A 27,937-nucleotide genomic window follows, 5' to 3' on the forward strand; every position below is an offset into this window, starting at 1 on the left:
TTTAAATCACTTATTCCTATCTACTCCATCATAGGTAAATTCGATTTAATTTTTTAAGAAATGAAAATGACAAGATTTATTCCATTTTTATCACTTTGAATTTGAAATTTATTATATTTAAATTATTGAGCTCTTAGAACTCGACTTATTCTTTCAAGGAATGTTGTACAAACGTTGGTGACAATGAGGTTGCATGATTATAATTCATAGCCAATATAAAAAACCTTGTTTTTGTTATTCTTGGAAATTATTGTTTGTTTTATATTTTGTATTGGGATTTGTGTTAGTTAAATTATTCCTATGTACCGGCTATAGTAAACAAAAATACCGTTTTACGTTACGGAAATGTTTTAAATTTTACAGAATATGGAGAAAATAATATAGGTTTAGCTAAATAGTACTTTCTTTATTAAATGTTTGGTGGTTTAAATTTGATTTAGGAACTCTATTCAACGATAAAGGTAAATCCTAACCTATCCTACCAGTATACCGTCTTAGCAATTCTCTAGTGTAGTACATGGGATCTAATAGGATTTGGTTAGTGATTTTTAACATTACTGTTGAATAGTAATTTTTTTAATCCGAAAAGTTTATAAAAATATGAAAGCAACATTAATATCTTGGAACAAAATTATCAGAGGGTAGGGTACGATAAGCGGACCCGGTTCTTTATATCGAAGAATGTAATCATCGACTAATATTCGCATCTCAAATCCTAGACTATAAATCGATATAAAAGTATTTATAGTCCTCAGTAACAATCATATGATTTAAATTATAATATGAATTTAATATTTACAGTGGTCAAACAAATTATAACCAAAATTAGGGGTAGGGTACGATAAGCGGACCCGGTTTTTTATATCGAAATTGGCAAACGATATTACTTAATCATAACCATCGATATAACCAATCGATACTAATGAATTATTTTGAACAATTAACTTAAAATAATCTATATGAACAGCTGTAAACACTTTCAAATAATACAAGTAAGGTTATATTTCAAATTTCACATAAGTAACATTGTTTATTAAAAAATGGCTGTCAATCTTAGGAAGCTTCACGAAATTGCTTTAAAAGACGATAAAACGTGTTTTTTTATGGCTTCAACATGTTGGGTTAGTACCTAAGAATCCATTATGTGATAGGCTATTTGTGGAAAGGAAACAAATGTAACTGTGAGAGGAGCAAACATGGTCGTCTTCAGATGCAAAAAAGAAGGTAATGGCGAACACAATTTTAGTAAAAACGCACTGAAGAATAGTTTTTTTAAAGGGTCAAAATTCAGACTGCGCAATATTGTGACTTTAATGTACTTCTTTTCCAGAAATCAGACAAATTACGATTTTTTTAATTCTTGAGTGTAGTTCGGATTTACACAGTCCATCAAGAAGTACGGTATCTGACTGGCTGTCGTTTTGCAGGGAAGTGTGTTTTGTTTGAATTGATGATCACTTTTAATAGGAAAGAAAAGCTTGGAGGTCCTGGAGTGGTAGTGGAAATTGATGAGTGTAAAATTGGAAAACGTAAAAATAACAAAAGGGAGGTTGGTAGAAAGAACCTGGATTCTATGTTTTTTTTTTCTCCCTTGGGGCGGCCTACTGCCATGCACTTAAGCCTCAAGGGCTTTTTGCGCACCCCGGAAACACACCATGAGGCCCACCAGTCTACAATTTCAGCAGTTTAACAAACCGCCGAAAACAACCTATCAAGTCCTCCTGGGAAAACTCCACCACCCCTGTCCAAACTACCAAAGATGGCATACCGCTCTCTTGCTATTGCAGGGCAATCAAAGAGCAGGTGCTCAGCAGTCTCCTGCTCATTACACCTTCCACAGAGCGGATCCTCCTGAAGGATGCCAACTCTGTGAAGATGCTTCCTCAGGTGACCATGCCCCGTAATGAGACCAATGACCTTAGAAGACATTGATCTGTTTAATGAGAGAAGGTCCGAAGCCACCTTGGAGGAAGGTGACTGTAATACCATTCTACTCAATCTCAAACCCGGATACAACCTCCACCTTCTCCCATGCTCCGCACGAATCCATTTTGAGACAACCCTAGAGGATTCACACCTTGGAACACCACAGAACGGTTGAGGGCCCATCATAATTGTCGCTGAACCCTGGTTGGCCAGGGCATCAGCTCTTTCGTTCCCAAGAATCCCCTCATGACCATGAACCCAACAAACGGTTACATTGTTGATTCTGGCAAGGGAGGAAACAGCCTGATAGCAATCCCAAACCAGTTTGGATTTGATCACGCAAGAATCCAGCGCCATCAGCGCTTGCGCTGCCTGACTGTCCGTGAAAAAGTTAATAGTCTTGCCCCTCTATCGCAGACGAAGATTCTCATGAGCACATTCCATAATAGCTGCGACCTCCGCTTGAAAGACTGTCGGATACGGACCCATAGGGACCACCAGCTCCCTACATGGTCTCACTCCCAGAATTCCAGCGCCTGTGCCGCTTTTTGTTTTAGAGCCGTCTGTGAACCATTCGAGTCTGTGAACCATGGCAGTAGGCCGCCCCAAGGGGGAAAAAAAAAATAAATAAATAATCCTAAAGGGTTTGTTAAAGGAAAATTTTTGTGGCATCTGATCAGAGATCATGTGCAAAACATCCTCCTGTATCAGAGTGCTAATTCTGCAGTGCCCACCGCTGCAGCCCGACCAGAGTCCCATCTGCTGAAGACAGTAGGCACACCTCCTGGCCATAGCTCGAATGACAATGTCCAGGGGGGCGAGGTTAAGACAACAGTCCAGAGCCACGCCTGGCGCACTAGGAAAAGCCCCAGTGATAGCAAGACAGGCCATCCTTTGGATACCCGCCAGACGAGCTACCACCGTCTTGGCCTCCGTTTTTGGCCACCATACGACAGCTCCGTACATTAGTGACCACGGAAACATAAAGCCAGTACAAGAGCCTCGGCTTCAGTCCCTAGGACCCACCTATCACACGTCTGCATTGTATTAGAGACCACTTACCCCTGGCAATGACCCTTTCTAGATGAGGTCCCCAGTTTAGAACCCTATCTAGGATCACGCCCAGGTACTTGACCTCAGACTTCAGCTCTATACCGGAAGGACAAAAACGTGGGGGTAGGTATAGGATAGAGACTTGTCCTGAAAACAAACGAGATGGTAAAACTCTCATTCCTCTCGTACTAAAACACGTACAGCCTGGAACAACCATAGTCACAGATTTGTGGAAAACTTATTTTGGATTAAGTGATTGTGGTTTTGTCCATTTTACTGTCAACCATAGTGAAAGCTTTTTAAACCCAGCAACTGGTGCCAACACTCAGACAGTTGAAAGTTCGTGGAGAGCCGTAAAACGCAGTCTAAGAAGTGGTATCCCAGCCGACCTTCTCGCAGATCACATCTGTGAATATTTATATAGAAGAGAGGTACAATTTTCTGAAGAGGACGCGTTCAACCATTTCTTAAAAGCAGTAAAAAATTGCTACCCAGCCAAAAACATGTAGATAGTTCGACAAGTTTCCGTTTTCTATTCTAATTATTGTTATGTTCTAATTTATTTTTCTATTCCCAATGTTTGTTATCATTTCTTAATTATTTTTCAGTTTTGCTGTTTGATTGTTCTCGTTCTGATTCATTTAGTTAAAGTTACTTTTTATCGTCTTTTAAAGCAATTTCGTGAAGCTTCCTAAGATTGACAGCCATTTTTTAATAAACAATGTTACTTATGTGAAATTTGAAATATAACCTTACTTGTATTATTTGAAAGTGTTTACAGCTGTTCATATAGATTATTTTAAGTTAATTGTTCAAAATAATTCATTAGTATCGATTGGTTATATCGATGGTTATGATTAAGTAATATCGTTTGCCAATTTCGATATAAAAAACCGGGTCCGCTTATCGTACCATCAAGCACTAGACTAATACATGTACTTGTGCCAAAATGACAAGGGAAGGGGTGTACAATTGCCTATAACAGTTTCACTAAAATGAAAAGGCACAAATATGTGAACATGGAAGAGGTCATTGTATATCCTTGTTGACTATGCTGAAAGGCTTCCGTTTTGAGGGTACTATAACCCCTCCCCCATTTTTAAAAGTTGTTAAATTTTGATCAAATGTTGGCTGACTTTGATATTGCTTGTTAAAAACCAGATAGTTAATATATCAATTAATTGAACTTGCAATCAATATCAATGTATATAAAGTACTAATTAGAATATCATAAATTAAAATTTGAAATATTTTTACATAATCCAGGCCTATAAATAACAATTAATTATAAACAACAAACAGGGAACAGGTATTATAAAATATTGTCATATGTAATGAAAAAAATTAAACAAACAAACCAATACAATTAAGACAATTTTATTTAGTTATCTCAAGTTAATCGTAATTTTATTCAGATTAACTTAAGTCACTTACAAATCATATCATGTTTACAATCTAAAATGTGTTTATAGTAAATATGGATGGTTAAATATTGTTCAACCTGAGTATTTAGAATGGGTTGATTGTATTAATAAGTGACTAGAAATAATGTTTGTTAATATCCATATAGGGGAGACTTTAATAACCGGCCTACACTCGTTATTTGGATGTTTTTTTCAAATAGTTCGATATATTATCCAACTTCAATAAGTAAAAATCGTACACAATAAGAGGTATAATAAATTACCATAGCAAGAAGAATCTTGTGCATTACAATTTTAAAAACATAAATTTAACACTGATATTACAAAACAACAAAACCGAGTATGGCCTATACTTAGATATCAGAGACCTTACAATATTTATAACTTGCCCAGCTTGATATCAATGAGTAACTGCTTTTGTGAAATGGAGGAAAGAATTCTCCCCAGGAGCCAATCCCACATATTGAAGCCACTTAAATAAATCTCGTCACTTGTAAGAAATATCTCACATACATTCCTCATATTCATAGCCATCTACAAAGTCAAAACATTAGTTACTTCTTGCTGTTTATTGTTTACATTAAAATTACTATACCTAATAAGTTGAAATCATATGCTAAGTTAAATAAATTGTAATAGGTATTGAATGATTCCTTCTGGTAAAAACATCGAACCATTTGATAAAAAACATCCGAATAACGAGTGTAGGCCACTTATTAAAGTCTACCCTCCATATAAAAACTGGATCTGCTAATCGCACAGTAACCCTAAGTGTTTTCTAAAGCGTGATTAAATATCTATTTTCTAGAAAACCTTACTTACTTAATGTTTTTCATTCCCCCAGCTTACTTTGGGGCAGTTTGACTACTTTTAAATAGTCCCTTCCAGAGGGCGTCTTTTGGTTGTACTTTTCATTACTTCTTCTGCATTTAAATATTTCTACATTTTCATTTCAGTGGAATTAGCACATATTTACTCATATCCTCACACCCTTTGTCATGTTATTTATCAGGGTTTTCCGATCAGTAGCTATAGGTGAAGACCTCTATGTATGTAGGCCTACATAGAAAATTTACAAAATATGGCACAAATTTCCCATTGTAACATAATGTAGTAAAATTTGTATTTCACAAGTAATATATTACCTGTAAAATTTAGGTTGAGTAACAATGTAGTGAATTAATTTGTAGCAAATTTGTTAACATTTAATAAATTGTAAATAAGCTGGTATGAATTTAATCAAACTAAAGATCATGTAAAGAGATTTTTAAATACATGAGTTTTTACTAGAGAATTAAATTACACTTTTTAAGTAGAAAATTAAAAATATAAAACACATTTTCAATGGTAAAACACCTCAGCGTGTCAAATTTGAACAAAAGTAATCAGGACATTGGTCTGATTAATGTTAATACATGTATATTATTTTGACATAATATATTTTCCTGAAACCTCCTTTTCTGACTATGTTTTCAAAGCAGATTGTCTAATGAACAAAATTTACGGATAAAATCTTTCTCGAGATATCTTGCCACATGATGCATTCACATTTTTGTTCATAAAATTGTGTTTCATATCAGTGTTTAAATAATAAAAGACGACGCACCAAGTCACCATAAAAAGACGTTAACTATGTGTTGGATGGATAGTTATGGTACATATGTCAATATTACACATATTAAAATCTCTTTTGTGTGTACTGTACTGAGTTTGTTAACAAGTTTAGTCTGATATTTTCTCGTTACCATTGTGGTTACCCATAAGACCAATGTAAAAATATTCGCTACTGTTCAGCCAAATCCCATGTGGTGATATGCACCATCTTTGAACGCAATGTTCCTCATAGGAGTGAAGCTTCATGGCAATTTCAAGTCTATAGATCAGTATGAGATATAGACAGAAAAGAAATCTTTCAATCCCTCAAGTAATAGGCTGAGCGTTAGTGAAGAACTGAATTATCACAGATCTCACTGTTGTATTAATTTTTTAAAGTTTTAGTTAATTACTAGCAATTACCTGCAGCGTTGCATGAAATTTCTTACGCTTTGAACGTTAATGAGTACTTCTGGTTGGAGTAGATTATATTTCCGACGCCAATTTTGAGTTTGTTTTGTTTGTTTCCCTGACAAAGAAAACATACACAGGTTTGAGGAGCCTACTTTGGTCATACTTTCTTCCATTGTAATTTACTTCCTGTCTAAGATACTTATGATGTCACAATTAAGTACGCTTTGTTGCCCTGGTCAAGAAGGTATATAAGCAAGTCTGAGCAGCCTACTTCTGTAAAAAAACAACCAAGATGGGTTTTATAACAGTCTTTAAATGTATATTAAAAATGAGATAGTAACATAGTCTTTTATATCTACATTAAAGTAATAATCAAGCACTGCATAATTAATGTGTGCTAAAATATAAAACTAAAAATATGTTTTTAATAAAACTTCGAACTTTCTTATTTGGATAAAATCTGTGCTCAATATTGATTCCAGAAAATGTTGAAATAAGAAGTATTAATATCAAGCTTACAGTATGCTTTCAAGACTATAATCGAAAACAAATTAAAAATTATAGTCAATTGAATTAATTAAACATATATTTATACGTTCATAACTCAATACTTACAAAGAACAGTTGATTACGTTTAACAGTCTCTTTAATTAATGAATTGTGTTTAATGCAATCATTTCCTATGGGGTAACCCTCATAGATATACATTGTTGCATTATATAAACATTTCTCTACTTCGTAGGATTAAAAAATGAATATATTATACCTAGGGAACCTGCCCTAGTTCATAACGAAACCGACAGTGAAAACCGTATAAAAATTCGTGTAGTAGTTTAGAAAATATTGATGCACAGATCAACACAAAAAGCAACTTTAATTTATACTATGTATTGTGGTATAATATTTTCAATGCAGGCAACATTTTTAATTATGGATTTAAAATATATTGAATTTACATCTAATTGTATATAGTAATGGTTTCAGTAGCATTTTAACCTTAAATGCAGATTTAATCGATCATTTTCTTAGGAGTTAAGTTTATAATTTTCATAGGTAAGAAATAGTTTTATTAGTTCAAAATTGTAAGGGTTTTTAGAGGGTTGCAAATTTGATTAAACATTGTAGTTTAGAGCTAAAAGATCTAAACAATCTCTAAAAGTTCAGCACAATTAACAAAATCACAGAATGGGTTTTTTTAAGTTTGTGTATATTCCAAAGTTTATTTAAACTATGTACCTTTATTATTTTAGGTCTTCAGCTTCTCTCATATTGTGATTGCTATTTTTCACCTAATGTTAAAATTGAATCCTTCATAAATTTTTAACAGATTTTTACAAAGATCTCAATATTGATTTTGTACACTGTCACAATGCTTAAGTCTTATACTATATTTACAGGAAGAGAAAATAAAACTGAGTATAAAAGAGTTTTCTTTACTTACAAATTACATTTACTTGTTAAAGATATTCAAATTCAAATGAAACAAAACAAACCTGCATTTACTTATTCTTTTAATTTGTTACATACTTGTTATATTTAGTTTTACTTTTAATTTATTACTGGGATCAATCGACAGTTGGGTAACGTAACATTCTAGCACATTAACCCTAGGAACTGTTTTGGTAGATTGCAATTAAATTAGCTTATCATTACATGTATGACCTTTTATCTAATCTTGCAGATTGCTGTCTACTTGGAGCCATTGCTACATTTCAACTTGGAGGTAATAGCCATAAGTGACTTTTATTCAGTTTTGTGAATGTGTCCCTATTCTTTTACAAATAAAATTGTGCTATCTACATTAAGGTTAAAAAAATAATTATTAAAATATGTTACAAGATTTATGTAGTACTTAGGGCTCAAGTGGTGAAAATGGTTCCTTTCATATATTTTTGTGTGGGAAGGTATCACACACAAGATACAAAAATTATGTTTGTCTATCTAAAATCTAAAACTTAAGACCTTTCAGATTTATTATAATAAATTTTCAGTTAAATTCATAATGACGTACAAGGTTTCCTCTTTTTCTAAGTATATTATAATTCTAATGAGAGATTGTTGGATTCTTGTAACCAGTTTGAGGCTTAATGAGCAAGAACTTTTCAGACTAGACCCAACCAAACTCAGTTTAAATGTAAAAACTTGATCATATTTGAAATATTATGTTCTTATTTTTTACTAATTAAATGTTCTTAAGAGCATCAATAAAATATTTAAGCCCTGTTTGGATTCAAGGACAAGTTTATGTCTAGATGTATGCACACAGTGTTATCTGATAGTGTCTGATTGTATCACCAAACTGCTGTGATATATCAGTGCTTTATTTAACATTCATAATTGACAATGTATGATTTAACGGTGATTACGGTTATTGTCATTGTTATGTGTTGTAACACAGCAACGTTATGTTTGCCATAGTCCTGTTATTTTGTTCAAAAATCTCAGGAATGGTCACAAAAATCCGAAAGTTTCAGGCAACAACAAAAACACAATAAGTCAGGGAGTTTGTTTATGTAATGAAATGACAAATCTCTGTAAAAATCTCACAATATACATTTTTATCACTTAATTTAAACCAAAGAAGATTATAGTTGATATAGTTTATTATAAAAATGTATTCAGTGGCATTTATAAATTATTTAAAAATGATTTAATGATAGTGTGCTATCATTGTGGTAGAGGAACCTTTGTATATTATACCTTTGTATTTGTGAGGATTATTTTGGCAAATTTAATAGCAAATCACCTGTTATAAGCTTTTTGAGGTTGAGGTATATATAAACAGTTCATATATTTATACACACATGTTAGTTTCAATATTTATTTTGCTCTGCGGGAGGCATTGATCCCATAGTTCCTTCCTGTATTTATGACATTAGATGTATTGATGTAAAATGCTCTTTTCTCATAAAAGGAAAAACTATTTGTCCAATTCTACTTGTCCCCAGATGTGTGCAAGGATCTTATGAAACAAAGTAAGGCAAAGGGTTCACAATATAAAGTCAAGGATATTGATAAAAGTGCTGAGGTTGCTGAAAGGATTTGATCCTGCATTATCTCATTATCTCTAATGGTGTCTGCTGCCTTGGACCTTACAGACAATAATCACAATAATGTGGACTGCATTAGTTATATCAATCATGTGCATTTACCAAAATTTGGTACCATCATATATTTTTCATATGCACCTTTATTTATTAATTTAATGTCCTGTTTCATGACAATTAAAATTGAGATTTTTGAATTTTTAAGTAATAGTAAGCCATTTACTTGTCTTGTGCTGGAAGGCCTATTTTGCATATTTTAAATTACTTTGGGTCATGTTGTTTTAAATTTTGTTATGTTATGTTATAAAATAAAATTGCCTCATGCTAAGAAAAAAATAATAATAATTAGTTATTGTGTAACATTTTGTTGTTTACATGTAGGTTATAAACATTTAGGTTCCTCAGTTCCTAAAAAATCTATTTAGCACATAACAAGATAGCCGAAAAATGGCAAATTTACTTATTAACTGTAAGAGAAATTGTAAAAAATTAATGTTCGTAAAATAGAGATATACAATAATGAAACTTATTAAAAATCTGCAAATCAGAAAAAAATCTTCCCATTAGCGAATAAAAATTGGGTTTTATATATTAACCCAACATTTGTTTGAACAAATATATGTTTTACTGGATGTATGTAGTTCAGAACATAAAGTTTGTATTTTTTCCAGAATTGCTGTGTAGCTCCATTACTTGTTTTAAACTAGTATTTGTTGTTTAAAGATCATAATACTTATAACAGTCTTGATAATTTTTATATTAAATTTATAATTTTCAGATTGAGCTTTAGCAGAGTGTGGTCCATATCCAAGATTAAATATTACTCATCAAAGGTGAGTTTTCCACTAATTATTACCTGTATATTGATAACATTTCATGGTACTCCAAGATTAGATATATTTTTTGTCAAGTTCAAAAAGTTATTGTTAGTGTCTTTTTACAGATTTTTACGTTTTGTTCACTAAGTTATTTTTACTATCCGTGTTCATGATGTGATCATCAGGGAAATGCAGCCAATCGCCTATTTGTGGATCGGATATGTCCATGTTATGATAATCACTAGAAATAAAACCGTAAAGTTGTCCAGGACGAGTGACATACAACATCACATGGTAGCTGTTTGCAATGTGGGACTAAAATCTGACAGTAGACCAAGGAAGTGCTGAAATCTAGTATAAAATGCCAGAACTACTTGCACGACACATGGTTGTCATAGAAATGCTTCTTGCGCAATATATGGCTAGCAATGGAATAAAACAGAAACAATATAATGAAATTTAATATTATAGAATGTGGATATAATATTATATTTCTACCATATTACAAAATATGGATAGAATCTCAAATAAAATAGACAGACTCAATGTTGTATTAGACGATCTCAAACCACACCTGGTAATACTTACGGAACATGGCTGTAAGAAGGAAATACTAACAAACATCATGCTCATGGGATGTTCCTTGAAGAGTTACTACTGCAGAGAAGCACATCTTGAAGGAGGTGTAGCCATTTACGCTCAAGATCGTCTATTAGAAAAGGTGGAAATAATTAACTTAGATGAACATTCACTCAGTGGTTCACACATGAGATTTATTCACAAGTTCTTACTTATTTTTCCAGGAAAGAATCTAATGTTACATTTTCTTTTTATTAGATGGAAGAACTCCAGCAAGAAAATGTGATAATTGGTGACAAGGAAAAATTTGAGAAAAAGTTGAAAAATCTGGTCACGGATGGAATGGACAAACTTCAAGTGAGTAATTTCTTTTTCAGTATATTACACAAGTTAAATAATTTCTCTAGTTCTCTAGTTATGTACTAAAAATCTCACTCAATTATATTGTTTAGTTTTCTTTTTGTATTATTTTAAGTTATATTTATGTTACATGTTACTATGTTGATTACCCAGCTCGATTTACTGTAAGGCTGCAAAAACGGAAAAGAAAAAGTATAACATAATATATACTATGTAATTAGGTCATAAACACAATAAAGTTTAAAAATATTACACTGAGCACTGTCCAAAGCTTAGGCCTGTGCAGAGGACGTCCACAAAGGACCGCCACTTCCACCAAACTGATGAATACTTTGATTTTTACTTTGTTTACAAGCCCGTCTCAGCAATCTGTTATTGTCGTGTTTAGGCTGAGGAATTCTGATAACACACATATATATATACAGGGTGTATATTATGTCTGGAAACACCCAAATATATCCTTTAATAATTTAAATATAAATTTGAAACCTCTTACAATCGTGATAGAGATTGGGCATCTACTTTTTGGAACAATGTTTTGTTATGTCACACCAACGGGGGACGTCCTGCCGAGGGTATCGTGAATATTCTTAATGGAAGCCTATACCTTGTGATACATAATTTTAAAGGTAATAGCTTACTGAATTGAATGCCATAAACCGCATCTCAAAGGAATTATTCTATCAGAAAATAGAGCATTTTTAGTATTGAAAATTTACTGATGTTCAACAATGTAATTTTAACATGGTTCTTGCCACAAAATGTGTTACACTAATTTTTTAGCATTTTTTTAAATGTTCAATTAAATAAAACAAAAATTTCATTTTAAGCTGGTTCTATTAGCACAAATTTGCCAGTTTTTATTACAGTACAATTATGGAAATACTTATGTTATTGATTTCTTATTACAAATAAAAAATAATGTATGCTGTTAGAAAAGTCTTACAACAAACGTTTTACCTGCATTTGGTGTCAAAGGAATTGTTCGAACTGTGTTCCTTCTACGGTTTGACAATGAGCCAATCTTGTGTAAAATGATTCGACAGAGTTGCCTAACATTTCTTCAGTTATCAAAGCAATCTCCTCTATAATCCTGTTTCTTAGGTCTTCCAAATTGTGAGGCTTTCTTCTATAAACATTGGATTTTAAATGACCCCATAGGAAATAATCGATTGGTGACAAATCCGGAGATCTTGGAGGCCATTCGATTTCTCCTCTTCGGCCAATCCATTTATGAGGAAACCTTAAATCCAAATACTCTCTTACCTGTCTCCCATAATGGGGTGGAGCACCATCCTGCTGAAACCATACATTATCAAAGTATTCTCCTGATGCAATTTGAATAGCTGGGATTATTTCATTTTGGAGCATATTGTAGTAAAGTTCGGCATTAAAATTTCCATTGATGAAAAAGGGTCCAACAATTTTGTTACCTAAAATTCCACACCATACGTTCAGTTTTTGTGGTTGCTGTGAATGGGACTCAGTAATCCAATGTGGGTTTTCACTAGCCCAGTAACGGCAATTGTGCCTGTTAACATTGCCATTTAGGAAAAAAGTTGCCTCATCAGAAAATAGTATGTTGGTCAGAAAATCTCTATTGTCATCACATTTGCGCATCACAAGTTCACAAAACTCAACTCTTCTGTCGTAATCATCCTCACTTAACTGTAGACTAAATGAACTTTAAATGGTTTGTATTTATTAATTTTCAAAATCTTACTCACAGACATAGGGTGCATATCATGTTGCTGTGCAGCTTTTCTGAGCGATGTATGTGGGTCTTCAATAAATGTTTGCAAAACATCTAGTGCATGTTCTTCATCTGTTGCAGATTGTATCCTACCCGACTTTGGCCGATTACGTACACTCCCTGTCATTTCAAAACGCTCAATAGTTTTTGATATTGTTGAAACACTTATGGGATTCCTTTCTGGGAAAGTGTCATTAAACAAATTACAAACTTCCCGATAAGATCTTTGACGATCGCCATATCCTCGCATCATCAACAGAGTAATTCGTTCTCTTTCAGACAATTCCATTAAAATGCCAAATAAAAACTGAACTACTGTAATTATGTAACTTGTTGACAGCAATGCTTCAGAGACACTGATTAACTCGACAGGAATGATATGACCTTTGTCCATTTGTAATTCCCAAGCTTAGACCTGTCTAGTGAAAGCTCCATGCTAAACAAACTGAAACCTGTAGACCAGATGATTAATAACACAATAATGTTTCTCATAGGCTAGTGACCTTTGTCTCTTTAAACCTTCCTGCTGACTGGAAAACACCAAGTACAGATTCATAAGTAATCAGAGAAAGTGACTCATAGGTTTTATTCATTGTAATAAAAACTGGTAAATTTGTACTAATGAAACCAGCTTAAAAATAAATTGTTTATTTTATTTTAATTGAACATTTAAAAAATGCTAAAAAATTAGTGTAACACATTTTGTGGCAAGAACCATGTTAAAATTACATTGTTGAACATCAGTAAATTTTCAATACTAAAAATGCTCTATTTTCTGATAGAATAATTCCTTTGAGATGCGGTTTGTGGCATTCAATTCAGTAAGCTATTACCTTTAAAATTATGTATCACAAGGTATAGGCTTCCATTAAGAATATTCACGATACCCTCGGCAGGACGTCCCCCGTTGGTGTGACATAACAAAACATTGTTCCAAAAAGTAGATGCCCAATCTCTATCACGATTGTAAGAGGTTTCAAATTTATATTTAAATTATTAAAGGATATATTTGGGTGTTTCCAGACATAATATACACCCTGTATATATAAGCCATGCCTTCTCTGATAAGATAACAGATTCTTTCCTGTCCTGCCTTTAGCCTATTCAGAACCATATCTTGCAATATAAGTTACTTGGAATGAATCAGTGGATAACTATATAATATAAATACAAATACACCACATATGTACTTACATTTGCAGGTGCTAAAGCTAGAATCTTTTTACTGTCACTGGAATAAAATCTGTCTAAAACACTATCATAACTAAATTATACTATTTTAATGTTTCAGTATTTAAACATCAGTTTGGTGTTAATTAATTTACATATTATTTAATAATAAATTATAAGTTCCTTTTACACCTATATTTTTATAAACTTTTTAAAGTGATACAAAAATCGCAGATAAATAAAACACATATGAACATGGTTTAAGGTACAGAAGGCAGGGTACAGTAAAATCTATTTATACCTTTGCACGGTTTACGAGGACAGTTGGAACCCGTATGACACCAGGCTTAATGTTCCCAGCAAAGATAGTAACATGAGTATGTCCCGTTAGACCGGTACTGCACGGCGAACGTGGAACTAACTATACTATATATTTTTACTAGCACCAATTTCTCTATTTAGTATTTTCTAGTAGTGGGATTAATATTCATTTACCGTGTTCTTACACCTTAGTGGCCAGTGCATGACAATAATCTAAGTTTTCAGATTCACTCTACAATCATACAATTGCTGACAAAAATAAAATCTTTGTTACACGCTGTAGGGACCCATCCTCTGTCAACGAATCTCAATCCAAAATTGGCAGAAGCAGTAATTGTCTGCTTAAGGGTGAGAAGAGGGAGGCAGAGCTGTATCATTATTGGCTAAACACAAAAGGAATACTGTTCAATTCTCTGGCAGTCTTACTCTACAAAATTTGTTTTTCTATTTTAGATTCATCTGTCAGAACTTATATTATACTGCTTTTAATAACCAAAATTATTGTACTAAAATTATATGTACCATATCCAAACCATATGTAAGCTTGATATATTAAAATGAGCTCATGGTAATTTAATGGATGGTTTATAAATGTTGATTAACACATTGGCTACAGTGGACGAACACTCTGGCCTTCCTACATTCGGCACATAACTAGAGTCACAGTGAAGGTGTTAGAGAGGAATTCAAAGTAATTTAAACGATTGTAACAGTTCTTTGAGAACTTAATTTAGTTAACTTAAAATTTTTATCTTTAAAAAAAATAATTATGTTGTTTTCAGGTCATTGCAGATTTTGACGGTACTTTAACGAAATCAATAGTGGATGGGAAACCTGCATTACATAGTATAGGTAAGCCTTTAACATTCGTTTGCATACTTTTTTGTGTTTATTTTAAATAGTTTTCATACTTCAACATTAAAAAAAAAAATAATAATATTCTGGATATGTTTGACATAAGGAAGGTAATAATGTGTATTGTATTTTTAAACAGATGTTTAAGACAAAAATGTTTAGTTATTATTAGATAATATTGTAATTTAGACTAGTGAATATTGCATTTTTTGGAATTTATTGCAGGCCAACTAATTTATTAAGAACGAGATGAAAGATGAATATTTAAATGTATTTTTACATTTTTGAATTTTGAAAGTTTTTAAAGGCAGGATTCCTAAGGGGCTAATTATTTTTACTATATATTTAGTTTATAAAAGTATTCGTTAAGCAACTCTATCCTCTGTAATAAATCAACTGCATACATAGAACCGTACATGGGTCTTTATTTTCATATATATTATCAAAGTAATTTTTAATTAGCGTAACTCAGTTTTATTTTTTACAGTTTGAAAAATGCTATTGCCTTATTCCCAGCCATTCTTTTGCCTCTTTGTTAGAAGGAAATTCTTTTCATGGAGATTTGATAGTTGTGCCTATAATTTTCAATTTATTTGAGTAATCGCTTCTTTATTGTATTTTTTTTTTTTTCGTTTATACAGATTTTTAATTGCGTCCAAGAGGAGTAGTGGAATCAAGTAAGTACTACTATTATGGGAACTCATTCTAGTAAATATATATTGGGGTTGCTCCTAGAATTTACTAGAGAAATTTGTTATTTATAGCCTTTTGGGGTTGTAAGCAATAAACAAAACACGTTTTAAGTGCATGTATTTTGGCAGGAAATCGTTACTGGATTTTAACACTTTTATTGAACAAGTTTGAGTACAATATTTTTATAACATTCTTTACTCTGGAAATGAGATGGTAAATGGGAAAAGTAGCTGGTGGAACATAATAGTATGACTCATGATGTAGCTGTGGTCACTATGTTTAACAAGTATGTAATAATTGACAATTTTTTATTTTTGAGAAGTTGGATGTCAAGTTGGGGGTAGTTTTGAGATTAATAATGTGTGGAATGATGCGATGGAGTCTTCTTCCTACTTAGTTCTGTTAGGCCCAAACTCATTAAGAACTCTAGCGCTCAAACTCATCAAGAGTTCTAGTGGTTCATCTTAGTAGCCATAATGTTAGGCTCAAACTCGTAAAGAACTATCCTGCTACTCGTGACTACTAGATCCTGCACCAAGTGATCGTACGTGACAAGAAGGTGATGTTGCCGGCCTTAATATTATTTTACTATTGAGTCAAATTATGAATTGTCAATGACTGATTATCTTGATACCTGACCACCTCCACAGCGTGCAAAGCACTCAACACAGAACTCAAGCCAGTGACACATATTTCCACCTTTTTTTGTAGATCATAACAGACTTACCAGTAACCAGTATCAGATAAAACAACAGCCACCATGTAACATGCACCATTGGTTGGTATCTGATGTTACCAACCATGAGTTTATCACAATGAGACACATGAGTAGCAATCTATGACATATAGCATCTGGCTCAGCACTGGATATCAAGGATTCCCATTTCAGCGTGTGCTCTTGTTGGGAGGCGGTTGATCTGAATGGGAAAGCAATCTACAATTACAAAAGAAGCAAGGAATTCCAAATTTCACCCTTGTTCTCCCTACATTTGAAACAGACTCTAAGTATGAAGTGCTCTCCATCTCTCCAGTAAATACTTCACAAATAGTTGTTCTTCACCTTCAAATGTAAAGGAAAATTCTGAATGATTAAATTTTGAATAGGTAAATTGACTAAAGTTGGCAATGGAGTTCTATAAAATCTTTTTCTTGATGAATCCTAACCAAAGCTGTGTGTCAGACTAATTTGCTTGTGAGTCTGGAATAAAAGGGAAATAGTTTCATAAATAAATGTTAAGGTGATTGAGTGTAATAAAGTAAGAACTACTTATAATTGGTTTTATAAAATGTGAGAAAGCAATGTTTGGGAACATTTTTGGAGAATATTGTGATAAATTGCAGATGTTTTCAAGAACACAGCGACATTGTCTCAGGCATACCGGGATGGCTACAATGCTCTGGCTGTGAAACATGGACCAGCCTATGAGAACCCAAATCTGAGTGTGGAGGAGCGGCAGGAAGTGTTGTACAGATGGTGGGAGGACCACGAGAATCTGTGTGCTGGGGAGGTCATGACTCTGAATGACCTGCTGCAGTCAAATGATAACATAAATACACCTCTCAGGTAGGTCCTGTCGGCTTTAAATGACATACATAAGGTTGCTTTGGGAGAATTCAACAAATTTGAGGATTAACTATGGGCTAAGTTAAATTTTAAGTTATTGTTCTCTTAGGGCAAGAAGCTTTTAAATTACACTTAGTCCTGTAAGAACCTTTGCGCTGCTTCCGGAGTGACAGGATATTCAGAATGGGCAAGGTTAGGGGATAGGAGTCACCTCTTATCGAGATCCATGAGGAAGAATTAGGGCACTAATCTCAAAGTCCCTCCGGAAGAAGCGGAGGCAAGCTCTGAACCAGCGTCTCCAGTCAATGCCGGCAGGGGGTGGCACACCCTTGTTGAGACTAGCCTCTGATAGTTAGGGAACGAATCCCAACAACTCCAACAGTCATCTCCTGCAGTAGACTAGACCTATCGAATTACCCTTGCACCCCAGAATCTTGACATTGTAGCGTTTAATTTAACGAAGATAATCTGGTTCCTCACTTCATTTTGTGAGGTCAGCTCTGCAGCATAATACATTTTATTGAGCAGAGAGTAAATATTAAAAGATAAATGTTACATATTTAATTCTTATGTTGACTTTATTTGTGGGCTTAACACCACCTCATTCCAATGTATATGAACAAATCTGAACCAGAATCATGTAGTTGGATCATAGATACAGTTTTTACCATAGAACTCCAATTATCCGGACTCCAATTATATGGACTACAATTGTTGTATCACCAATTATCTGGATCATCAATTATCCAGATTAGATTATGAAAAATAAACATGCGAAAAAGTGGAAGAAATGGTTATGAACGATTGCCATATTACGATCTGAGAAATCACTGATAATTTTGATCTATTTGCTAATCACATGACATTTTTTAAAATCTTTTTGTTATAAAACGTGTGACAGCAAAATATTTTCTAAAATCTTTGCATTTTGAACAAAAACAGTCGTGAATGAAAGTTGCACAGGTGACCCCAATGAAGGCAACAACAATGCCAAATTACTGAAAATGTGTTAACAGGTGACAAAACATGGGTTTAAGGATATAATGTCAAAACTTAGGCTAATTATTGTGGACGAGTAACAAGAGTTTCTCTCAGTTAATTTTCATTAACAGTCTCCCTGAAACACTAAATTTTGAAACAAATCCAAAAAAGTTTAAAACCCAATTAAAACACTACCTGGTGTCTTATGCTTTTTACTCAGTTGGCGAGTTCATGGATCACACTTGGGATTGATATTCGCGGCAGTGTTGCAACCCTGGGGGTTGATCCCACGATTTTTTTTCTTTGTATATAATAATAATAATAAATTTGTTTATTTGTTGTAAAACATGTTACATGCATTGACAAAGTCTAATTCAGCTACAGACTAAGTAGCATTGTCTCTAAATAATATTTAATAAGTATAATACATAAATATTATATATATAACAATATAAGACATTAATTGTCTAGTTGATAATTATACTAGTTATATTTATCAACAACTAGATAGAAAACGCTTCATGGAAGCAACACATCTATCATCTACAGACCCAATTAAGAAAAAATATAAGAACGTTCTATTATTTAAGAAATCTTTTAACCGATGACCTTTTACGTATGCTATATTTTGCCTTAATCCACTCAAGACTGACTTATGGTATAGAAGTGTGGGGTGCAGCAAACAATACCACACTAAATCCATTAGAAATCGTACAAAAACACTTTATAAGGATCATAACATTTAAATCCAAACACGAACCGTCCTTGCCTCTATTTCGCCTCCTAAAAATTCTGCCTCTGAAATACCTTTTTATTTTTAAAGTATTAAAAATGTTTTACATACGTAGTGGAAATAAATGTTCAAAACAATTTCGCTTCTATACCAGGGCAGCTTCTAAAGTAACATACATTAGACCAAAAGTGAATAAAACTATGTTCAGTAAAACATTTATATTTTTAGGCCCAAAAATTTTTAATATTTTACCAATAGACATAAAAAACAGTCAAAACATAAGGCTATTTCAGATTAAATTAAAATCATGGCTGTTTGATAAAGACAACATTAATGACCTGGTAGAAATATTACATTAGCTATAATTATGAAAATTAAAAACGAATTCCTATTGTAGATATATGGAATGGAGTTTATATGCGTTTGTGTAAATATTTTTAAGTATTCAATTGTTTGGCTTTATTTAATGTATTGGATGTTTTTAGTTCACCTACTGACGAGGTTACTTAGTGAAGTGAATAGTTTACTTAGTTTATTTTACTTACTCGTATTAATGTAAAGTGTACTTTGGTTCAGTTAAATAAATAAGTGCTGACACTGCAGCGGACCGCTAGGTTATAAGTAATATTTAGACTGTTTGATGTAAGAAGTTCTTGTTTATTTTCATTGTGCTAGTCACCTTTACTTGATGCGGTGACTAGTCATTCCAAGTTTTTTTACATATGTTTACCTTTGTTATTTGATGATGGAATAAATACATTCTTATTCTTATTCTTATTCTTATTCTTATATTATGAGTTTATCTTAAAACAATCATTAAAAGTCTATTTTGTTAATAGAAAAAAACTCATCAATATTATATAAAGGGTTTTTAATAGCCATTCATAAAGTTTATTTTTATAAATTTTAAGAGGGTATTTTTCTATCAAATGTTTCAATTTGTTATACACCTTCAAGCCAATTATAACATGACTATTCAAAGATTTGCTCAGTCAACAATATTCAATTAAAATGTTATTTTTGTTTCGTGTGTTATATGTGTTTGTGTATGGTTTATTAAGTCCTTATTATTTAAAATGTAAACAGATAAGTCAAACAAATATAAATTAACTATTGTAAGTATTCCTTGGTTAATGAAAACAGGTTTACAATGATCAAGATATTCAGCTTTACCAACAATTCTAACAGCTTTCTTTTGAAGCACCAGTATTTCCTGAACTCTAGCACTATTTCCCCACAGTATTAATCCGTATCTCAAAATTGACTGAAAGTATCCAAAATATGCAGTCCGAACATAATTTTCACTTATGCAGCAAGATAGACGTCTCAATAAAAAAATAATTCTAGATAATTTAGTAGACAGAAAATCAATGTGAGGTCCCCATGAAAGATTATTATCAATATGAATTCCTAAAATTTTGATTACACTACTTGATTCAAAATTAAAACTATTTTCAGGAATTGATTTTAAAGTAAACAAAATGTTTTGAGTTTTAGTTTCATTCATTAAAAAACCGTTTTTTTTTAAACCATATTGATGCCTTGTTTATTGTGGTGTCGGTTAATTTCTTTAGTTCATTCAGGTTATTACTACTATTGAAAAAAGTTGTGTCATCAGCGTAGAGAAGCGTATTAGCATCAACAGCCAATGTTATATCATTTATATATATGATAAAAAGTAAGGGTCCAAGTACAGATCCCTGAGGGACACCGTACTCTATTTTGACTTCCTGTGACCAACTTCCTTTGATGTATACTTTTTGTGTTCTATTGATGAGGTATGATTTTATAAAATCAAGGGCACTTCCATGAATTCCATAATGCTTTAATTTGGCTAAAAGAGTACTGTGTTCTACACAATCAAAGGCCCTACTCAGGTCACATAAAGTGGCCTGAGCAAAGGCCTTATTTTCAAAAGTTGACAGTATATTTCGTATTAGCTTGTCAATGGCATCAATAGTGGATTTACCTCTTCTGAAACCAAATTGTGATGGACTTAAAATTTTATTTTCTTCTAAATAGTCACTTATTTGGTCATAGACCAGTAGTTCTAGTAATTTAGACAAGACTGGGATGACCGAAATTGGGCGGTAGCTACTTGGATCATTATAGGGACCTTTTTTAAAGACTGGACAAATTCTGGACACCTTCAGTTGCTCCGGAAAAATACCCTGACTCATACACATATTGAAGCAAAGTGTTAGTGGCTCAACAAAAGTATAAATCAATCTCTTTAACAGATTATTGGATATATTGTAGATGTCATTACTATCTGAATTGTTTAGTCTTTTAGCTGCATCAATTGTGTCAGATGGCTTGATTGATTTAAATGATAAAAATGATGAATTAATACAATTAGCTTTTAATGAATTTAAACTACTATTAATAAATGTACCGGTTTTCACTTTAATTTTTTTTATTGAGTCAATAAAAAAATTACTAAAATCTTCTGAAGTAATATCAGTTTGAAGCCTATGGGGTGTACTTTTACTCTTGCTTTTAATTATTTCCCATGCATCTTTATTTTTATTGTTGCTGGTTTTAATATAATTGGTGTTGTGATTAAGTTTGGCGTTTTTAATAGATAATTTATATTCTTTTTTTAGGTGGTTAAAAAGTTGGAGAAGTTCATTCGAAGGCTCCCTAGAACTTCTGATTAAAGAGTCAAAACATAACAACTTTTCTTTCATATTCCTTAATTCACTAGTGTACCATTTATATTTAAAATTGCTTTTAGCTATAAATGATTTTTTCTTAATAACTGAGTAATAATTTATATTATTTAAAAGAATTTGAAAAAAGGACCAAAAAGATTGTTCAGCGTCAGTGAACTTAATTTCATTAATTAAATGTTCCCAGTCATAAGCATTCAAACTAGATATTAAGTTGCATATTTCTTGTTTAGGCAAGACAATTTGTAAGTACATGTTTTTTCCAATAAAACCATTTTTATCATTTGGTGCAGAAAGAGCTTGAGTATCTAGCACATTAAGGTCAGCCATTACACCATCATGATCAGAAAAGGGAAAACGAAAAATATTACAAGAGTTAACCCTATTCTGCCCACAATTGACAAAAATGTTGTCAAGGCAATTTGCACCTCGTGTGGGAGATTGATTCAGACAATAAAAATTGTACTCCCTTAATAAATTTAAAAAATATTTAACAGATGGTTTGTTTTTTGTAATATCAAATTTAATGTTCAAATCGCCTCCAATAACTATTGTATAATTGGCCCATTGAGTTAAATATAATAAAAGATTTTCAAGTTTATTGAGAAAAATATTATGGTCACCATCAGTTGAATGGTACAATGACACAATAATTAACTTGAATTTATCCAACAATACAGCGGTTACTTCAAAATAAAGTTCTATACAAAATTCTGCAACATCAAGAGGCCTTGCATGAAAATTATTGTGGACAAATATTAATGTTCCTCCTCTAATCCGGTTTGCTCTACAGAAAGCAGAAGCACAGTAAAAACCATTTGGAAATGAAGTTGCTACCACTGATTGTTTAAGAAAATGCTCTGATAAGCAAATTACATATAGGTTCAATTCATTTTGTATGAAAGTTTCTAGAACAGTGGTTTTGCCATTAAGACCTTGAATGTTTAAAAATAGCAATTTTATATTTATAATATTATTTTGTAAACGTGATGTGTTAGAACAATTTTCAAAATGACGAAAGTGCAAATTACCTGGTCTTAAGCTAATTAAATTTCTACAATTAGAAATTGTATGTGTATGAATGTGTGCCTGCATGCAACTGTATGGAAAGTCAAGTGAATGGATTTAGTTTTTAAGATAAATACTGTGAAAAACTGGTATTATTGACTATTGCAATACAGTGTGAAATATATTGTCAACACAATAAATATATTCTATTCTGTTACAGAGATGGGTGTGAGAAAATGCTGAGATTACTTTCAGACCATCAGGTGCCACTAATTGTGGTATCCGCTGGCCTAGGAGAGGTAGTCAAATATGTACTGAAAGAGTACAAACCGAGGGTGGTCTCAAACTACATCACATTTGATGATAACGGCCGAATCAAGGAGTTTTCCAGACCTACAGTCAGTGTGTTTAATAAACACATGTTTCCGTTGCCAGTAAGTAACCTTAATATATGCCCCGTAATTATAGTACATATTTTAGAAAGAGTCTCCAAAATCTTGAGTTCAGTAAACGTTATTTATGTAGATTACAAAAAAATTAACTTACACAACTAAACTAGAACGAATTTTTAGATTTAGAAGTGAATAATGCATTATTTATTTTTTCTGATTCATGTTATACTATTGTAAACTTCAAACTAAGAGGTGGCATTCGATAAAGTAAAAATGAGTTGTAAACAGAGAAGTTACTTTCAACACATTACTATAAATCAATTTATAAATTTTATTTAAACTGTCATAAATTTGTAAAATGTGTACTATTTGTGTTTTAAAAACTTGATTTTGTGTTTAATGAACATGGGAAATAATTTATATAAGGAAGAAACAGAAGAGGACCAAGTTTAGAGCCTTGTGGGATACTAGTGATAGATTTTCGGGATGAATATATTCAACAATCTGATTGGTTAACGCTATCAGCTAGTCAAATATTACTCCCATGGTCAATAACAAGCTCTGACCAAAGACATCTAGTTCACAGAACATATTCACTTAATCAGCACAATTACCTTTTCAGAAATCACAAATGCTATGAGATAATCCGCGAAAGAGTACGAGACAAATCAATACTGAAAAATGGATGTTTGTTATTTTAATTTCTTTAGATGCCTAAGTTAACACAGAAGCTAGATTAAATGGAATTATACTGTACTCATGTTTACTGAATTGTTATATTGATGCCAGTGATGGTCTGTGAATGTTGTAAGTGGACCAGGAGAGGCACAATGTGGTATTACTAGGGGACTCCATTGGAGACTTTATACTGATGCCAGTGATGGTCTGTGAATGTTGTAGGTGGACCAGGAGAGGCACAATGTGGTATTACTAGGGGACTCCATTGGAGACTTTATACTGATGCCAGTGATGGTCTGTGAATGTTGTAGGTGGACCAGGAGAGGCACAATGTGGTATTACTAGGGGACTCCATTGGAGACTTTATACTGATGCCAGTGATGGTCTGTGAATGTTGTAGGTGGACCAGGAGAGGCACAATGTGGTATTATTAAGGGACTCCATTGGAGACTTTATACTGATGCCAGTGATGGTCTGTGAATGTTGTAGGTGGACCAGGAGAGGCACAATGTGGTATTACTAGGGGACTCCATTGGAGACTTTATACTGATGCCAGTGATGGTCTGTGAATGTTGTAGGTGGACCAGGAGAGGCACAATGTGGTATTACTAGGGGACTCCATTGGAGACTTTATACTGATGCCAGTGATGGTCTGTGAATGTTGTAGGTGGACCAGGAGAGGCACAATGTGGTATTACTAGGGGACTCCATTGGAGACTTTATACTGATGCCAGTGATGGTCTGTGAATGTTGTAGGTGGACCAGGAGAGGCACAATGTGGTATTACTAGGGGACTCCATTGGAGACTTTATACTGATGCCAGTGATGGTCTGTGAATGTTGTAGGTGGACCAGGAGAGGCACAATGTGGTATTACTAGGGGACTCCATTGGAGACTGTAATATGGCTGACAGTGTTCCTGATACGAAGACAGTACTTAAGATCGGCTTCTTTATTGGAACGGTTAGTATAACTTTACTCTAGACACTGGCTGGTGAATGCTGCATGGCTAATTAGCCTCTCTGGACTCATTGCAAGCCATAGTTCTCATTCCGGTATCAGTACTAGCCGGCAAACATTTGTTGCAACTGTTGTGTTGTCGCTGCAGGTACTGTTGCACCATTTTTTTTTTTCGTTGTTGCGATTCTGTAACTGTTCCATTTACGGAACATTGCGACGGGGCAGTTGCAACAACTCACTCTCTAGTATAGAGCTACTGCTAAAAGGTAAACACTGTTTCAACCTGTTTGTCAAATGTCATTTTGGTTTTTTTTATGATGTTAAATTGATATCCACATGATAAATTAAAATTGTTATAAAAATTAATTTAGTTCTTATTATATCACACATTATTAAAGTATCCTCTAAAATAACCAAGTGATATCTATATGGCACCTTCTATAAATTCCATTATTTATCATCATTCTATTTTATACTACTCTGATAAAAAAAAACTATTTTATTATTATTTTTTTAACAAATGTTTGTACTTTTTACCATTGTAAAACTTAGAATGCATAAGACATAAAATGTGCATTGACTAAAAATATATATTTAACATTGCAACTTTTCTTGCAAACAATTTGTTTAAATGTTCTTGAAGTGTTTATTACAAAATTCAGATCCAATTTTAGTCTGCAGAAGTACTAATAAAAAAAGCACTCAAAAACATTTCCACAACTTTTTGCTTTGTTTAAAATATGAAAAGTTATAATAAAAATGCTAATTAACCCAGCATTATTGCCTAAGATCTGTGACATATCTGAATTAATAACTTAAAAATTTTACAATTTGTGGAGTGGAAGTTGGGTGGAGGATAGCAGAAGTGTATTGTGATTGGATCAAGGCACAAGTCGTTTTATACCCAATGAAATAAAACACATACATTATTACATTTAATCTTAACTTTAAGTTGTTGCTAAGTAGATTGCTGATTGGTGAAACTAATCACAATATAGCTCCGCTCTCTCCACTCACCTATATAGGCAATGTGTATTACTGGCTCTGTCAGTTTTGGTTTAATACTGTATCTGTTCACTAAAGGTGGCTCAACAAGGGGGCCATAATATGTCAAGACTTTAATTATATTAGCAACGGTGTGAACAGGGAAAACTTAAATTCTAGTAGTCATATTATATTTTATTACTTTATAGTGTAGTAAATTATATTTTTATCAAGTTTAATCACTGAGGCCGTTATCTTTTTTGCAGGATGAAAAGAAATTGGAGAGGTACAAAAGCTGTTATGACTTAGTTTTAGTAGAAGACCAGACAATGTATACAGTAACAGCATTATTGGGAAGGATAGCAGGCCGCTCTTAAGAGAATGGAGCTGCACACATAACCTCACTTTTTTGCACCAACATACCAAAGTATAGTACCAGAAACGTACTTTTCTACACAGTATTAATAATGCAGAGCATTTATTGAATTTTCATGAGTCTTATAGTCAACATTTGTATTTTTCTGTTATATTGAAGTTTGTATTATAAATTATACAAATATTATATACACATTTAAAAATATATTTTATTATTGTGACTTAAAATATGGATTGCAGGCTATATTAGATTTTAAGAAGTACTTAAGTTGTTGCAAAATGTGAAAAGAAAATTAAAGAAATCGTGAAGGCTTATTTTTAATCAATAGAAAATTTGATTTTGTTATGATTTATGGACCCCATGATATCAGTTGATCACAATATAACAATTTTACAATTGTTTAACTAATATATGGTACCTTACCTTGCCAACAGTTCCAATATTTGTTTTACGTTGATTTAACACTACATATCTCGGAACAAACGTTCTGTCATCAGGTGTGTTATGTGTCATCAACGTAAGTTAAAAACACATAAAGTAACATTTAATAAAACACACACACATTCATTAAATAAAACATACACATGGTAAATACTTTATGATACACATATATAGTACCACACACGTACAAACGTGGAGCCGAACCGGCTGGTCATCATCGCAAACACTGAAGGCTGAAAGTTGGTTCTTATCAACTAGAATATTATCAGTTTTTGATAAAATATTTAAGTGACAGGGCGTATCTAGACTCCCTGTAAGAATATGAAATGTACATGATTATAATTTTGGTATATTTCAGCCAGACTGTCGAGGAATATCTACAGTCACGAGATGTTAAACTGAAACTGGTAAAAAAATATTAGTACCTAATTTGGTACTTGTATATTTTATTGATCAGGTGGCTTGGAATCCGATGGATTTCAGAACACTCAAGAATCAAGAATCAAGAATCTGTTTATCAAGAATCTGTTTATTGTCGTCCCACAATATTACAATGCATTGACAAAGTCATTTTGTTATACATTTACACAGTATAACAAGATAGTATAAAATAAAATACTTACTAGACACTTATGGTTAAAAGTACAAGTCAAAAGGAAATAAAATCTAAAAGGCTAAATCGTCTATACTACACAGAAGCATTTCATCTATACTATAAAAGGCTTTTTCTTTTAACCACTTAATTACAACATTTTTAAAGTTTTTACAGGTAACATCCTTAGCAGACATAGGCAGCTTGTTAAACAGTTTGATACCAATATAAGAGTATGCGTGCTGAGTTTTTGTTAGTCTAGCGTGCTTTAGGTCAATAAGGTCTCGTTGTCTAGTGCAGTAGTCATGCTTAGAGCGTCTAAGTTTAAATAAATCTAGATTTTCCTTAACATACATTAAGCTTTGCAAGATATAAATGGAAGGAACAGTGAGTATACTATGCTTTATAAATAGTGGCTTACAAGAGTCAGTGACATTAAAATTAAACATTATGCGCAAAGCTTTCTTTTGGCATGAGAAGACCTCCTTAGCCCCACCTGAATTTCCCCAAAGAAAAAGTTCCATACAAAAGATGTGAGTGGAATAATGCAA

The 27,937-nt window shown here is 32.8% G+C and overlaps 1 protein-coding gene across 5 annotated transcripts; it reads left to right on the plus strand.

Annotated features, from left to right (window-relative positions):
- Positions 1 to 27,896, plus strand: LOC124363312 (cytosolic 5'-nucleotidase 3-like). 5 transcript variants are annotated; one of them, XM_046818551.1, is made up of 9 exons: positions 1 to 34; positions 8,092 to 8,133; positions 10,236 to 10,290; positions 11,113 to 11,211; positions 15,241 to 15,310; positions 17,348 to 17,570; positions 23,185 to 23,398; positions 24,880 to 24,996; positions 26,244 to 27,896. In XM_046818551.1, exons 4-9 carry the CDS (start codon positions 11,113 to 11,115, stop codon positions 26,352 to 26,354), a joined length of 834 nt encoding a protein of 277 aa, XP_046674507.1. In that variant the 5' UTR covers positions 1 to 34; positions 8,092 to 8,133; positions 10,236 to 10,290; the 3' UTR covers positions 26,355 to 27,896. The 5 variants fall into 5 exon arrangements, with proteins under 5 accessions (XP_046674507.1, XP_046674506.1, XP_046674508.1 ...); XM_046818550.1 differs by lacking the exon at positions 1 to 34 and adding an exon at positions 256 to 461; XM_046818548.1 differs by lacking the exon at positions 1 to 34 and adding an exon at positions 1,181 to 1,224.
- Positions 27,897 to 27,937: the final 41 nt, after the last annotated feature.

This window comes from Homalodisca vitripennis, chromosome 5, assembly GCF_021130785.1.
Source record: "Homalodisca vitripennis isolate AUS2020 chromosome 5, UT_GWSS_2.1, whole genome shotgun sequence".
NCBI lineage: Eukaryota > Metazoa > Arthropoda > Insecta > Hemiptera > Cicadellidae > Homalodisca > Homalodisca vitripennis.

Bases quoted from the DNA above. Each gene is read 5' to 3' on its own strand.
- LOC124363312 (XM_046818548.1), top strand. The intron at 10,291-11,112 runs GTGAGTTTTCCA...TCTTTTTATTAG, and splicing joins TTAAATATTACTCATCAAAG to ATGGAAGAACTCCAGCAAGA. The intron at 15,311-17,347 runs GTAAGCCTTTAA...GATAAATTGCAG, and splicing joins ACCTGCATTACATAGTATAG to ATGTTTTCAAGAACACAGCG.